Raw genomic sequence first — 16,229 nt, 5'->3', positions numbered from 1 at the left:
GCACACGCAAGAACCATCTAGGTGATGCATAGCAACGAGAGGGGAGGGTGCAGTCCACGTATCCTCGTAGACCGTAAGCGGAAGCGTTATGACAACGCGGTTGATGTAGTCGTACGTCTTCATGATCCGGCCGATCCTAGTACCGGAGATATGGCACCTCCACGATCTGCACACATTCAGCTCGGTGACGTCCCACGAACTCTAGATCCAGCTGAGGTCGAGGGAGAGTTGCGTCAACACGACGGCGTGGTGACGGTGATGATGAAGCTACCAGTGCAGGGCTTCGCCTAAGCACTGCAATGATATGACCGGCGTGGACATCTGTGGAGGGGGCACTGCACACGGCTAAGATCAACTTTTATGTCTTCTAGGGTGCCCCATCCCCACGTATATAAAGGAGGGAGGGGGAGGCCGGTAGGCCCTCTCTAGGCGCGCCAAGGGGGAGGAGTCCTCCTCCTAGTAGGAGTAGGACTCCCCCCTTTCCTAGTCTCATTGGGAAAAGAAGGAAGAGGGAGAAGGAGAAAGGAAAGGGGGGCCGACCCCCACCCAATTCGGATTGGGTTTGGGGGGCGCCCTCCACCTGGGTGCCTCCTCTTCTCTCCCACTAGGGCCCAATAAGGCCCATTGACTCCCCGGGGGGGTCCGGTAACCCCCCGGTACTCTGGTAAATGCCCGAACTCACCCCGGAACTATTCTGATGTCCAAACATAGCCTTCCAATATATCGATATTTATGTCTCAGCCATTTCGAGACTCCTCGTCATGTACGTGATCACATCCGGGACTCCGAACAACCTTCGGTACATCAAAACACATAAACTCATAATACCAATCATCATCGAACGTTAAGCGTACGGACCCTACGGGTTCGGGAACTATGTAGACATGACCGAGACTCATCTCCGGTCAATAACCAATAGCGGAACCTGGATGCTCATATTGGTTCCTACATATTCTACGAAGATCTTTATCGGTTAAACCGCATAACAACATACGTTGTTCCCTTTGTCATTGGTATGTTGCTTGCCCGAGATTCGATCGTCGGTATCTCAATACCTAGTTCAATCTCGTTACCGGCAGGTCTCTTTACTCGTTCCGTAATACAACATCCCGCAACTAAATCATTAGTCACATTGCTTGCAAGGCTTATAGTGATGTGCATTACTGAGAGGGCCCAGAGATACTTCTCCGATACACGGAGTGACAAATCCTAATCTCGATCTATGCCAACTCAACAAACACCATCGGAGACACCTGTAGAGAATCTTTATAGTCACCCAGTTACGTTGTGACGTTTGATAGCACACTAAGTGTTCCTCCAGTATTCGGGAGTTGCATAATCTCATAGTCATAGGAACATGTATAAGTTATGGAGAAAGCTATAGCAGTAAACTAAACAATCATTGTGCTAAGCTAACGGATGGGTCAAGTCAATCACATCATTCTCTAATGATGTGATCCCGTTCATCAAATGACAACTCTTTGTCCATGGCTAGGAAACTTAACATCTTTGATTAACGAGCTAGTCAAGTAGAGGCATACTAGCGACACTCTGTTTGTCTATGTATTCACACATGTACTAAGTTTCTGATTAATACAATTCTAGCATGAATAATAAACATTCATCATGATATAAGGAAATATAAATAACAACTTTATTATTGCCTCTAGGGCATATTTCCTTCATCAGTTACTAGATAGGGACCCGCTACAATCTGGCCTCACGAGCACCCTCTCTCGTTGATTGAGCGCTCTCGCAGGTCACACATAACTTTCCCCTTCCCCTTCCTCCTTTATAACTCCCAACCCATCATGTGTCTGCCTTCCTGCCCCCCTCCCCCTCCCTGCCAGACAAGTCTACCTCCGGTGAGACCTCCTAGGCTCTCCCGTCCTGTTGTCGCTAGCACATGTAGCTACGCCCAGCAACTGGGTGGCTGGTCGACTCCTTCCACATGTCGGTTGAATGATTCAGGAGGAAGAGATGAGAAGGATAGTGCATGTGGCGGCTATAGGGAAGAGAGAAGGCAAGGGACCATGGTGGATTCTGACGACGACGGTGTCGACGAGAGGGAGAGAGGGCACCATGCTGTGAGGGGTGCTTGGAGACGAACTACCAACGCGCTGCCCCTACCCGGAGAAATCGCAGGTGGTGCAAACTTCTCGCCATCGCCCCATATTTGAAGATTTTTTTGTCTTCGTGGGTTCAAAACTTCAAAGTTAAGCAGGTGAGCCTTTCATCATATTTTCGTTCAGTGACTCTGTGATTGGTGTCCATGCTAATTCGTTTGCCAATATTCTCCCAATAGCAATGGTCACAAAGGCGGGTGAAACGTCACAAAATAATGCATGTTTTGTAGTGTTTACACTAACTGTGACATCAAAATCATTGATGCACGCAATTATCATTTACAATGAAAATGGCAATGTAGTGTACACTAATGTCTTATTGTAAATGTTAGTAATTTAGTGACCATCTAACAAATGCAGTAACAATCGTGTGGTTCTTGTAAAAGGACCAAGATGAGCATCTTTAACAAAGAACTACAACATTCTAATCATCCCTGATTCTTGATAAGTTGACACATACGAGTTTGGATGAGGAAAACCTGTTGTCAAATGGAGTGGGCTCATAGGCCCATATATGTTGGCCTAGGATCTAGGCCCATAACAAATGAAAGAAACACGAGGTAAACATCCAAAGGAGATGACATATACTTGCCTAAACCATATATCTATTGCCCATCTCTCTCACTCCCTCACCCTACAGAGCGCCTCCTTGTTGGGGTTTCTCCCACAGTTTTCCCCGCGCCGCTGCCAACCCGCTGCCTTGGATCGCCATCATGGCTACTTCCACCGCCACCTCCCTGCCCCGGATCATCACCGTCGATGTCGTCGCCATCCATATCTCTATACACATGTATATTCCACACTTATGTTCCCCTACCCTATCTCTTTTTTGGTTTATTCGTGTTCCTTGGTTTGTTTTGATGACTAATCAGATCTTCGAGTATCTTGCTCATGTCTCATGGTGGTTTCCTTTTTTATTTCTTTGCTCTAGTGCATCCCTGGTGCCTTGGGCGATTCCAAACCCGTTTGCCTCGTGAGAATTAGGTTTTCCATTTTTTTGTGGTTGTTGTTTGATGCTCCAACTTCTCCCTGAGGGCATGATCCTATGGCGTTTCCCATTTCAGGTTCTTTCCATTTTTTTGATGTTTTTCTCTTTTTTAGCACTTTTGAAAAATGTAGTATTAACTTTTGATTTTTGGTCCCAACCTTTGGAATTTGAGAACTTTCTGGATTTTTTTGTAACTTTCAAGTTTTCAACTTTCGGTATTTTAAAAATTGAAATTACAACTTTTGGCGGTCTAAACTATTAGTATTCTGGTCTTTAAAAAAACTAACTTTCAGATAATCAAACTTGTGGACCCCCACCTTTTATGGTCTTTTTGAAGAAAAAAAACTAGAAAAACGAAATACCTGTGTGGCCCTACTTGGAACTATTTATGCAGATGTAGAGCCTCATCCGTATTACAAGCGTGGCCCCACGTGGATGGACCCCTTTCATACCCAACTCCCCGGACAAAAGCCGGCATGACCACGCCCACGCCCAGTGTGTCAACATCTTGTCCAAGCGCCAAGGATTATTTTTGGTATGTTGTTTCTTATTTCCATTCTTTTTCTCCCACCACTCTCCTCTTGCGTCCTTACTATGTTCTATGCCGCACAATCATACAGATGTAGCCATAGTAAACACATATGCTTGTAGGTTCACCAGCTATGTTATAATCCCCATTTTGTTTAATCAATGTACTCCCTTTGATCTATATAAATTGTCACGGAAATGGATGGATCTAGAACCGAAATACGTCCAGATACATTCATTTTAGTAACAAGTAATATGGATCGGATGGAGCTCTATTTACCTTAGGAAAAACGACCTTAAGAAAACCTATGTGGATACATATAAACGGTTTAGCCCTTATTTTTAAATATAAGATAATTCTTTTATGTTGAGAAATAATAACTACATCCTCCGTTCACAAATATAAGTTGTTTTAACTTTTGGATGTATATAGACATGTTTTAGTGTATTTGTTCATTCATTTCAGTTCGAACGTAGTCCATACTGTAATATCCAAAACAATTTCTTTTTTGAGAATTAACCATGTTAGTGAAGGGAGAGACCATGTTTTAGACGAAGGATCTGACTTTTATTTAGGGGAACGAAGGATCTGAGGTCACGAGGAGAACACGCTGCGGATGGAATGGGCTCTAGGCCCAAATACATCGGCCTACGATCCGGGCCATAGAAAACACGAGGCAAAGCATCCAAACCCGTCGCCGAATTATTTATCTCTCCTCTCCGTCTCTCTCTCCTCCCCCTCTCCCACCTACCAAACGTATCGCCTCGTTAGGGTTTCTCCCAGGGTTTTTCCCCCGCGCCGCCGCCGCCGCCACCCCGCTCCTCCGGATCGCCGCCATGGCAGCCGCAGCCGCAGCCGCCGCCGACCGTATCCTTGTACCTACATATATTCCGCACCTCTGTCCCCCTACCTTCTCTCTTTTTTTTTTTGCCTTTTTTTCCGAGTTCTCTCGTTGGCTTTTTGACGGCTGCTCGGATCTCCGGCTAGTTTGCTCGGGTCTCCCGGTGGTTTGCTTGATTTCGTCGCTCCAGTGCATCACCTGGTGCTCTCGACGATTCCAAGCCGGTTTGCTTGTTAGAATTAGGTATTTTCTGTGTTTTTTGTTTGCGGCTGTTGTTTGGTGCTCCTGCTTTCCCATGAAAGGCGTGTGATTTCCTGCGAGGAGCCGTGATCTCGTGGTGTTTTTGACCGCGCCGTTTCTTGGCTGGGAACTCGAATCTTTGCTCCGAATCTCTAGTCCACGCTTGTGTCAGTTTCCCTTGACCGCCCTTGCTGCAGAGGCTACGAATTTGCTGCAGAAGCTATCCCTTGATGCCAAGACTGAAGCCATCGACGCCCCGGCGGCGAAGGAGAAGGTGTGATCCATTTCTCTCTGCAACACAATATCGCATCTTATTGAATCACCTTGTGCTGAACCTATCTCTTTGCCCGCTTTCTACTTTGCAGGCGTCCGGAGGGCTGGGCGGCAAGCTGAATGGTGTGGCGGCCACACGGAACCCACGGGCGTCCGAGCAGTGGGCAAATCCACAGGATTACAGCGATGCAAGCATGTATTATGGCGCCTACCCTGCTGCTTACTATTGCGCAGGTGAGGCACTATGCCCAATTGTGCTACTCCTATTTAGTTTATGTTGTTTCTGGTGATTTAGTAACATGATTGCAATTTTATAAATCACACTGCATTGTTTAAATGATTTACCCTGTATATGAATGATTTTGTAGTATTTGTCACTTACAAGCACAATTACATAGACTGCATCTTCGTATTAATATTATTGACACCCTTTTTTGCCTTTGCAGGTTGGGGTGATTATTCGATGTACTTGAATCAGGATGGAGTGGAAACACCTACCGCTGTGAGTATTACACCTCCGACATCACAAGGTTTTTGGCAATTGCAATTGACTGGCCCTCTTTGGATTGACACGTCAAATATTGGTTTTCAGGGTGCCTATGGTGACATGTACTGCTATCCTCAATATGGGCATGATGGTCAGATGTATGGGTCACAGCAATATCAGTACCCATCATCATACCACCAGCCCCAGAATACTGCCAGTAAGCCACAATACAAGTCTAAAACTGACAAGCTAGCCCCATCAAAGGATATTTCCTCTACTGTTGCTGATCCGCTGCATGCCGTAGCCAGTGCTCCCAAAGCCACTGCAAACAGTGTTGATGAGGTAAAAAGTCTGAAGAAGACATCCACACCACTGAACCCAAGTGGGAACAATGGTAGTTACCTGAACCAAAGTAGCAGACCAGCTTATCCATGGTACGGTGGCCAAATCTACCAGGGAAAACAGCAGAAGCCTTCTAGTGGCAATCCTACTTCAACTGATTCAAATCCTAAAAGCAAGGTTCAGTCGAAGAATCAGAATACTCAACCTCTTCCTCCTCTGATGGTATGTACTGTTGTTGCCACTAAACCTGTTGTTTTATTTGCTGATCATTTCTCAAAAGCTTGTGCCACAGAATATTATTAACTCTAAGCATTGTTGTTTAATGTCTGCACCTTTGTGGCTTGCTGAATGCTTGTGCTTTACTGAGTTTGATTCCTGCCATGTCACCTTGCACTTTGACTGCTTCTGTTGGTTGCTGAATTCAACATAACCTGCAGCTGTATTAATTTGTACATTCAGATACTGATTTTTTAAAATGGACATATTTGCAGAGTTTACCTAACTCACCGGTGGCTTCAATGTATGCTGCTAATGGAATGTACAACAGCAATGCCTATGGTGGCTTTTGGTATGGATCCCAGTTTTATGGGCCAGGAATGTATGGTGGGTGGAATAATCTGTCAGATGGAAAATACAAGCCCCGAGGGAGGACAGCGTATGGATCGTATGGATTTCCCAATGAAAACTTGGATGGTTTGAATGAGTTGAAGAGAGGACCACGGAGTGGACTCTATAATAACCAACAGGGCTTTGGACCTGCTGCTGTGACAGCTGTCAAAGCACAGGATGTTTCTGCTACTGATGGCTCTAATGCAGTTGTGCAGGATCAGTACAACGGGTCTGACTTAGCTGACACTTATGAAAATGCCAAATTCTTTATTATTAAGTCGTACAGCGAGGATGATGTTCACAAGAGCATAAAGTACAATGTTTGGGCTAGCACACCTAATGGAAATAAAAAGCTTGACAGTGCTTATCTGGAAGCTAAATCTGTCAATTCTCCTGTATTCCTTCTCTTCTCTGTAAGTTTTCAGATCTTGTGCTCTTTTCAGAAGTCTTGCATTATCAACAAGTTTGTGGTAAGCTGATGAGTATGATGTTCTTTTTTCAGGTTAACACCAGTGGGCAGTTTGTTGGTCTCGCTGAGATGGTTGGCCAGGTTGATTTTGACAAGACGGTGGAACACTGGCAGCAAGACAAGTGGACTGGTTGCTTCCCTGTCAAGTGGCACATTGTCAAGGATATTCCCAACAACTTGTTAAAGCATATCATTCTCGAGTATAATGAAAACAAACCAGTGACAAACAGCAGAGATACACAGGAGGTGAGAATAGTGCCTGTACATTTCATTGTTGTAATACCAAGAAGCCTTAATAAGTCTGAGGCATGCTGCTGTTATTATGACATCTTTATAGGTGTTCCCTAATTTTGCATGCTGGTGTCAAACTGTGCTTAATGTCTTTCTTTTCCATACCTACTGCAGGTCAAGCTCGAGCAAGGCCTTCAGGTGTTGAAGATTTTCAAGGATCATGTCTCCAAAACATCCATCCTGGATGACTTCAGCTTTTATGATAACCGTGAGAAGATAATGCAAGAGAGGAAATCACAGCGGCAGCAACAACTGAAGAAGGTAAAATACATAGCACGTTAGTTTAGGTTGTTGGTGCAAGCCTCTTAGATCTGGTGAAGGGTAATTCTTGGTGCTAGCTTACATTGTAGTTATATGCCATTTTAGAGTGTTCCTAGTCTTTTTGTGTGTGTGGTGTCATTAGTGTTGTAGCCATCTTCCTTGTAAAATATAAGGACTTCCATTTTCCGATTTGGTAGTTTGCATGACCTACTTTCAGCTTGAGTCCTTTCCCTGATCCAATCAACTTATCATCTATTAGAAAGGCTGAAGTTGTTAAAACTGTCATGTTACTCATTCAAACTTCTTTTATTGAATTATTATGCAGATCACGAGTCCGAAGCTGCTGCCTACTGTTGACAACACTGAAAATGATTCCGGCAATGCGCAGGAATCGCAGAAGCCTGAAGTTACCGGAGAGAACAAATCTGTGGTGGAAGACAATGTGGAGGCGGCTGCCGTGAGTGGCGTTGCCCCGAAAGATGCTAACCCCACAGCCGCAAGCTTGGCTGTCGCGAATGGCTGCTGATTTTTTTGTCTGTTGAGTTGTGAGTAAGGTGACATGACAGCTTGGGAGTTTTGGAGGAGGCTGGCGCAGTTCAACTGTTGGAGGCAATCAGGGTTCTGTTGGGGTTCTGTAGGTGTTTTTGCAGAAAGTTTGAGGGATATGGTTAGGTTTCTCTTGAGATTTCCCCCCTGTATTATTATTTCTCTATCTTGGAGTTGAGTTCGGCTGGTAGGAGATAGAGATCATCATTTGTTGATCTGGGGTGGTGGTGTGTTGTCTTTTTTATCTTGTCGTCGGTAGAAAATGTACCTAGGTGTGGTGATTTGTACTGGTTTTGCAAGAAGTAACTTGTCTGTTTCAGAGTTGTTTATTTATCTTATGTTTTGCATCTCATGTTTTCTTCTGTGCGACTCTGGCCTACGTGGAGCTTTAAGTTTTAAAAATAATAACCTGAAGTGGTGTTAGAAGTTTCAAAAAAGGGCAGTGCCACAGGGACGACAGATTTTGAGACGAAATCTGGATGACAGATCAAATCGTCCGTTAGATAGCATCTTTTAGCAAATCAGCACCGTTTAAAATGGACAACGTCCAGATTTTGTCCATGCACTGTTGTGCACAGCAGTTTTGTTCAGAAAATTCTGAAAAGGGTTTGTCTGGGCAGGCTAGATGTGTTCTAATTATTGCACATCTCAAGACACAATTAAGCATAAAAAAGAAAAATAAAATAGAATATCCACATGAATCTCCTACTACTCCCTTCGTTTGGAAATACTTGTCTTAGAAATGGTTGTATCTAGACCCGGTCTAAATAACCATTTCTAAGAATTTTCGAACGAAGGGAGTAGATGTGTAATACTTATGGTGGAGGACGAAACTTTTTTGAGGTGGGTGGAACTCTGAAGCAAATTCTTTTATGCAAAACCAACATAGATATATAATTGCTTTGCCTTATATTTTTCATAGCAAATTTTCCATCTGCACGCTCTTGTTTGAAGAAAACCTTTATTTTATTTTCTAATACAATGAAATAAACTAAAATATTTTAGGATTCAAATAGGTGGCATTGCAATCCTATAGTTTATTTTCTTCTACTCCGTTTAAGAAAGATCCTGCGGATTAAAGAAGCCCTTAGCAATTTGATACTCAGCACACCTATCTTTAGGCATCTAACTAACGATTCAGAGAAGATTCATGGGAACACAACATGGGTGTTTCACTCGAGAAAGTTTCTCCTAACAATAGCGAGAGCTTGATACGCGTTGAACTCGCTAATCAATCACCACGCCTAGGCACAGAAACAGCAAGGTTAGTGTGCACATGTCAGTCGTGCGTGAGTGGTGTCGACTCTCGCTCGAGCGAGGGTTCTCGAGCCGGACGTTGCTTCTTGCGTGGATCGAGCACTGGCATCAGTCCATGACGGCCCAGTAAGGTGTCTAGGATTCACGGCCCGGTAAAACGTTTCACCATGAAATTTAGCGATCAGCTCGATTTTTAGCGACTCACTGATTGTATACATCTATACCTAAGTAAAGAATTCCCAGAAATCAAGGTAGGGCAAGCGCCCCAACCTCGCCCTACCGCGTCCTCCGCCTCTGAGTATTGGGTAGAAGAAACAAAACAGACTGACGCTGTCACACATGGTATTCAGCTAACACCGTGTCCGAGAAACTTTTTGGTGAACAATTTTGTTTTCTACACACACAAAAAAAGAAATTATTAGAGCCACATATTGTCGTTTCTTTTTCTTAACAAGTGTATGAGGGTACATGTTTTTGTTTCGGAGTTCATCTAATTTCTTTTTGAGCAGTAGTTTTTGTTGTTGTTGTTGTTGTTGAGGTTTTTGAGCAGTAGATCACTTGAAAGTTTTGAACAAGCTCACAAGTCAGTCACGGATCCAAACGGGTGCACCTTCTAAAAAAAAGGAGTGCAAAAATTAAACCCATTAATAAGGGGAAAGAAAGGATGAGCAACCAGCTATGCCAAGTGGCATCTAGTGGTTGGCCGAGGTTGGAACAGGTTTTTTATGTAAGGAATGCTTTGATTATGCTTTATTTTTTTAAGATGGAAATGAGTTTTTTCTTCTTTCTGAGATGGATGTGACGGCCAAGTGTCATCTATATTTGGCTAAGGTCAGATTTTTTTTTTGTGAGATGGAGGTGAGGGTATTTGTTTTCCTTTATTTCTTCAAAAAAGATGAAGAAACAAGCACACACATATTCATCTCAAGCGACACGCAATCATGCGCCCCAACGCTAGTCCAAACCAAGCCAGAAGGAAATCATTAAACCCTCGAAACCCCATGATGACATACCTAAACGCCATCCTCCCCCCACTCGTTTCTCTCGCTCGCTTCCCCCTTTTTATTTCTTCCTTTGTTCCTAGGTTGCGACACCTCCTCTCCCCTCCCCTCCCCATCCATCACGAAGGTTTATCTAGGTTTTACCCCTCGCGCCGGCACGTGCCGTGACCCATCGGACCGCCTCCATGGCCCTCTTCGCCGATCGTATTCTTTCGCTCTGCTGTTCTGCTGGTTTGTCTGCACATTTTAAATCTTTAGTATAATCATACATGTTTTTTTTCCAGATTTTTTGGATCTTTAGAATGAACCATCTACAATGGAATTAAGAACTTTGAGCCCTGGCCATTCTTTTGCTCATGTCCACATGCCTCTGAAAACCGAAAACCATGAATTTCTTCTCATTTTTTATATACCAAATCCCTCTGTACCAAAATAGTTGTTGCTGGAGTAGCTCAACTTCAGCTACTCCAGTGACAACTATTTCGGTACAGAGGGAGTAACATATAACAGACCGTAGGAGTTGGGATAAATCATGTCATCTTTTAAGTCGTTCTATTACAAAAGGAAGGAAGATAGATGTATAATTTCAGAGCCTAATTTTCTCACCCCAGAAAGCTGTGAACCCTTTTTCATTACTGGGTACAAGAAACAAACCGCACTCACGCTGTCACGCATAGTATTCAGCAGACATCGTGTCCAAGAAACTTTTAGTGAACAATTTTGCTTTTTACACACAAAAACTGAAATTCTTACAAGCACATGTTTTTGTTTCTTTTTTTATGAGGGTACATGTTTTTGATTCTGAGTTCATCTATTTTTTAGCGGTATTTATATATTTTTTTAGTTTTTTGAGCAGTCGGTTTTTTTAGGGGAGTTTCAGTAGATATCAAGCTCTGAACAACCTCACGGTCAGTCACAGATCGAAACGTGTGCACGGAAGCGGCCCCCCACTTGTCCTCCCCGCCGTCGTCGACAACACATATATGCCACATCTGCACTCCACCGAAAAGCCCAAAAGGCCCAGGAGGCCCAGGCGATGGACTGACAGCAGTAATAAGTCGCAAAAATCCAAAGCAAGCGGGAAGGAAAGCATTAAAACCTCCAAACCCCACGGCGACGCCTCCACTCGTTTCTCTCGCCTTTCTTTTCTCCCCCCTCCCCCACCCCACCCCGCCCCCCATCCACCGCGAGGGTTTCTCTGGGTTTTACCCCCGGCGCCGCGCCCCGCCGGACCGCCGCCGCCATGGCCCCCGCCGTCGCTCACGCCGCCGACCGTATCCTTTCACCCGCCGCGCTGTTCCGCTGGCCTGGCTGCGCTTTTTTTCTTTCTCTCTCTCCGGATTTCCGTTGGGTTTTGCGGGTGGGTGTCCGGGCGTGTCGCCCGCGGCCGGATCTCCCGGTGCTCGGTCTGGGTCCTTCGGTTCGCGGGAGGTTTCCGTCGGGATTTGGGAGGGGTTTGCTCGTGGAGGTTTGCTCGCTAGGGTGAGGGCTGCGGCCCCGGCTGCGACGGGAGCGTAGGGGATTTGGTTTCCGTGTGTTTTGGGGTGTACTCGCTCCTGGTGCTTAGAATTTCACCCAGCCGCGTGATTTTGTGGATTAGTTTGCCTGTTTGGATTTTGGACATGTCCGCATCGGTTTCGCCTTGACCTGCCGTGATGCAGACGCCGCGGATTTGCTGCACAAGCTGTCGCTGGATCCCAAGGGCGTGGCCGGCCAGGGCAAAGAGGCGCAGAAGAAGGTATGACTCGCCTCTCTCCTCAGTAGCCTGTACCATCTTGCTGTGGCGCTGTGATGATGTTATGGTGGTGTTCCATACTCTGAATTTTGAATCGCGGTGCAGGTCTCGGCAGCACCCAATGGCAGGATGAACGGCGTGGTGGCGTCTCCAAACCCGCAGGTGGCGTCGGCGGGGCAGTGGCCAGCCATGGGGCTGCAGGACTACAAGAATGCCAACATGTATGGTGCTGGCGCTGACGCCTACCAGTATTACTATGGAGGTGAGGCACCAAGGCACCATTTAGTCTGTTGCTCTCTGTTTCTACTATTGAATTAGTCATTGCAGTGCGAATTTGTAGTTAAATCATAAATATTTGTTCGAAATTGGTGATAGTCTGATAGCAATGCCTTTTGGGATTTGCAGGCTGGGGGGATTATTCAGTGTATGTGGGCCTCGACGGAGCAGAGTCACTTAACCCTGTGAGTGTTATATCCTCTACTTTACATACCTTGTAGACACTTGGTTTGCCTGCTTTAATCGGATGGCCAACCCTGCAAAACTAATCGCCACTGTAAAGCATCTTGAAGATTTTCGCTGCATGTGAAGACTTAGTTTAGCCTATTGGTTTTCTGCAGGGTGCTTATGGGGACATGTATTGCTATCCTCAGTATGGTGTTGCTTCGTCTGGGTATGACGCGCAGATGTACGGATCTCAGCATTACCAGTACCCGTCCACGTATCTCCAGCCACAGACTACTGGCACCACTAAGCCAGCATTCAAGCCTAATGCTGGCAAATCAGATCTTTTACCGCAGAAGGATGCTTCTGCTGCACCTGCTGCTTATCAGAAGCCTGGATTGGTGGATGCTTCCAAAGCCAATTCAAACAGCACTGATAGTTCAACAGGTCTGAAGAAAACCACATACCCGGTGAAACCAAGTGGGCGTTCAGCTAGTTATCAGAACCATGGTGATAAAGCTGCTTATCCATCGTATGGTGGTCATACTCAGCAGAAACTCTCTGTTGGAAATTCTACATCAACTGCTTCTAATCCTAAAACCAAGGTACAGTCGAAGAATCAGAATTCGTTACCGTTTTCTCATTTCTGGTGTGCATATTGTTCTTCCCCAGAGAGCTATTTCTGTGTAGCTTTCTGGTCTTTGTTCAAATGCCTGCATCACGGATTATCAGCAATTATGAGTCGCTATTTATTTTCAACAATTTTGAGTATTGCTGCTTGTTGCTTGATCCTACCAATATGGTTTGATACGGTTTGTGAAAGCACCTATTTGGATGGTTTATGATATGTCATTGTATATCATTGGGGTTATCTGAGGGCACACACCACAATTAATTTTGCCAGGTCAAAGTGAAAATTTTGTGTTCTGCATATCTGTAAGCTCATATGTTTTATGTGTTTAAATAGCCTGTTCTTAACATGGAGACATATCTTGCAGGGATTGCTTGGGCAAAACTCAGCACTGGGGCCACAGACACCTGGGTACATGAGTTCCATGTACTCTAGTGTCATGTACAATGCAAATGCATATGGACCTGACTATTGGTATGGATCTCACCTCTATGGCTCTGGTATGTATGGTGGGTGGAATGTACTGTCAGATGGAAAGTACAAGCCCAGACCAAAAACCTATGGATCATACCGTTTCGGTAATGAGAACATAGATGGCTTGAATGAGCTGAAGAGAGGGCCAAGAAGCACTGTCATTAAAAATGAACAGGGTGCTGGAGAAGCTGCTGTTGCACCTGCAAAAGGACAGGAGCTTCCTACTGGCGATGCCTCAAATGCAGTTGTGCAGGATCAGTACAATAAGGCTGACTTTGTTGAAACTTACTCAGATGCCAAGTTCTTCGTTATAAAATCATACAGTGAGGATGATGTTCACAAGAGCATCAAGTACAATGTTTGGGCAAGCACCCCCAGTGGAAATAAAAGGCTTGATGCTGCTTATCAAGCTGCTAAAGACAAATCAAGCAATTCACCTGTATTTCTGTTGTTCTCTGTAAGTGCATAATAATTCTGTGCTGCTAAAACAGCTTGTTTTCTCTATCTGAACAGTCTTCATAGTGGTTGCTGATCTGATGCATCTTTCCTTGTTCCACTTTTTATTCAGGTCAACACCAGCGGTCAGTTCATTGGACTTGCCGAGATGGTTGGTCAGGTTGATTTTAACAAGACAGTTGAATACTGGCAGCAAGACAAGTGGACTGGCTGCTTCCCCGTCAAGTGGCACATTGTAAAGGACATTCCCAACACTCTATTGAAGCACATTATTCTTGAGTATAACGAAAACAAACCAGTGACAAACAGCAGAGATACCCAGGAGGTGAGAACTGTAGACTTTAATGTTTTCATCTTTTGCCAATCTCCTTCTAAGTAAAGTTTCTGGTGGTACACCATGGCAGTCCGTTTCAGTGCTCTTGCATCATGTAATATGAACATGGATCAATCACACTGCGATCTATTAAAAATTGACAACTTGTTCTTAAAAATTTGCATGATTAGCTGTATGAATGCTGCGCTCAGTAGGTTTTTGACCTGCTTTCTCGTGTTGTCTACAGGTTAGGCTTGAGCAAGGCCTTCAGGTGCTAAAGATTTTCAAGGATCATGTCTGCAAGACATCCATGTTGGATGACTTTGGCTTTTATGATAACCGTGAGAAGATAATGCAAGAGAAGAAATCCAAGCGACAGCAGCCACTGGAGAAGGTACATGGGCAGTAGCGTACTTTATCTAATATAAAACTGGTGAATCTTATGACTAGATAGTTTTGTTTGTCATTCTTCATACGAGTACACTGTTTTGGACCTCCCAGAAGTCTGAACTACTGAGAACTAACTTGGTGTAGCTTATGAGTGCCTTTTACTTTACCATGCAAGTGTTTGCAGCATATGTGTGATAAGAGGACTAAGTACCTGTTAGTCTATATTCGTTTTCTTGTAATGCAATTTTGTTATGGCAGTTTGATCCTGGTGAATTCAATGTCATCCTTCTGAAATTTAGTACCTAGTCTAGTGTGATTACAATCAAGTTTCTTTTTCTCGAAAAGATTCCAGTCAAGCTTCAACTCTGAGAAATGCTGGACTTACTTTCTAACATCCCTTACTGGTCTTGCAGATCATGAACAAAAAGCCGCTTTCTGTCAACAACACTGAAAACCAAGAAGTCGATGGGAAGCAGGGGATCATGAACAAAAAGCCGCTTTCTACCAGCAACACTGAAAATCAAGATGTTGATGCAAAGCAGGGGCTGCAGGAACTCAAGGTCCATGGAGAGAAAAACCCTGTGGTGGAAAATGGTGTGGCGGCAGGGGCTGTAAATGGTGTTGCCCCAACAGACGCAAGCCCGGCAGCGGTCGCAGTTGGCTGTTGATTTCCGCTGCTCAAGTCATTTGATCATCCATTCGAGGAGGACAGCTTATATACAGGGTGAGGAAGAGTTGCCGTGGCTGTAGGAATTCAAGATTCTGCTAGTTGGATATGCTTGTGGGTTGCAGAAAGGTGCAAGTCTGAGGCGATTCAGGATTCAATGAGAGGCTTTTTTTTTGGGGTGGTTCTGCTCTTCTGTAGTATCTTCGCCGTTGCTGGAGTCTGGTGGTTGGGGTGGGTAAGGAGATTAGAGCTGAGTTCTTGTTCTGGTGTTTTTGTGTTTCGAAATGGCATTAGGAGTTGTATCTAGGGGTGGGGTTTTAGATGTGTAAGGCTTGTGCAACCAACGATTATGATTGTGGTGCATCTTTTATATTGGAAGTGAATGCTAGCAGTTTTTCAGTAGTACGGAGTATTGTTTTTGCCATGCTGTCTTTGCCACGCCGATCTGCTTTTCAGTAGATTATTTGTCCGAGATGGAAATTCTGCTGTTGTGGCGACACCAAGGTAGCAGCAAAGCCAGGGGTTGTATGTCTTCATTGTGAGCTTTATGATCTTCATCTCCGAAAAGAATAATGAGCACTTGCAGACAGTGACACACAGAACGAACTAGTGTATGAGCACGCCAGTAATAGAGTTTGTACCTGTGAATTGTTCTAATGTTGTTTGCTTTTATCATACATCACAAAACTTGCTGGGGCCAAGGCTTCAGACTGTATTTTAGATTCTTCTGTCCAAAATTTCAGATTTTTCTTTTGTCATTTTCAATCAAGTTCACAAAGAAGATCGACAGTCTCGGGTTAACAGGGTTAACACTGACGAGACATATTTAGTTTTACAAGCGCCTCTTGTCGCCCCTCCCCCC

At 44.6% G+C, this 16,229-nt stretch overlaps 2 protein-coding genes across 2 annotated transcripts; both read left to right on the top strand.

Moving 5' to 3' along the window:
* The first annotated feature begins 4,329 nt into the window (after positions 1 to 4,329).
* Positions 4,330 to 8,349, top strand: LOC125510874 (YTH domain-containing protein ECT4). Its single transcript, XM_048676147.2, has 9 exons — positions 4,330 to 4,510; positions 4,922 to 4,998; positions 5,090 to 5,231; positions 5,444 to 5,499; positions 5,590 to 6,048; positions 6,318 to 6,848; positions 6,938 to 7,150; positions 7,310 to 7,456; positions 7,782 to 8,349. Exons 1-9 carry the CDS (start codon positions 4,480 to 4,482, stop codon positions 7,980 to 7,982), a joined length of 1,857 nt encoding a protein of 618 aa, XP_048532104.2. The 5' UTR covers positions 4,330 to 4,479; the 3' UTR covers positions 7,983 to 8,349.
* Positions 8,350 to 11,451: 3,102 nt separating this feature from the next.
* On the top strand, positions 11,452 to 15,772 carry LOC125510872 (YTH domain-containing protein ECT4). The gene is made up of 9 exons (XM_048676146.2): positions 11,452 to 11,534; positions 11,922 to 11,998; positions 12,101 to 12,257; positions 12,401 to 12,456; positions 12,613 to 13,041; positions 13,435 to 13,998; positions 14,110 to 14,322; positions 14,558 to 14,704; positions 15,114 to 15,772. The coding sequence occupies exons 1-9, from the start codon at positions 11,504 to 11,506 to the stop codon at positions 15,366 to 15,368; spliced, it is 1,929 nt and encodes a 642-aa protein (XP_048532103.2). The 5' UTR covers positions 11,452 to 11,503; the 3' UTR covers positions 15,369 to 15,772.
* Positions 15,773 to 16,229: the final 457 nt, after the last annotated feature.

The sequence above is a fragment of the Triticum urartu genome, chromosome 5A (genome assembly GCF_056163025.1).
Source record: "Triticum urartu cultivar PI428250 chromosome 5A, HENAU_Tu73, whole genome shotgun sequence".
Taxonomy (NCBI): Eukaryota; Viridiplantae; Streptophyta; class Magnoliopsida; order Poales; family Poaceae; genus Triticum; species Triticum urartu.
The sequence above is the reverse complement of the archived record's forward strand: the minus strand, read 5'-3'. Positions and strand labels throughout refer to the sequence as shown.

Bases quoted from the DNA above. Each gene is read 5' to 3' on its own strand.
- LOC125510874 (XM_048676147.2), top strand. From the start codon at position 4,480: ATGGCAGCCGCAGCCGCAGCCGCCGCCGACC. The intron at 4,511-4,921 runs GTATCCTTGTAC...CCCTTGCTGCAG, and splicing joins AGCCGCAGCCGCCGCCGACC to AGGCTACGAATTTGCTGCAG. The intron at 7,457-7,781 runs GTAAAATACATA...ATTATTATGCAG, and splicing joins GGCAGCAACAACTGAAGAAG to ATCACGAGTCCGAAGCTGCT.
- LOC125510872 (XM_048676146.2), top strand. From the start codon at position 11,504: ATGGCCCCCGCCGTCGCTCACGCCGCCGACC. The intron at 12,258-12,400 runs GTGAGGCACCAA...TGGGATTTGCAG, and splicing joins CTACCAGTATTACTATGGAG to GCTGGGGGGATTATTCAGTG. The intron at 13,042-13,434 runs GTACAGTCGAAG...CATATCTTGCAG, and splicing joins CTTCTAATCCTAAAACCAAG to GGATTGCTTGGGCAAAACTC.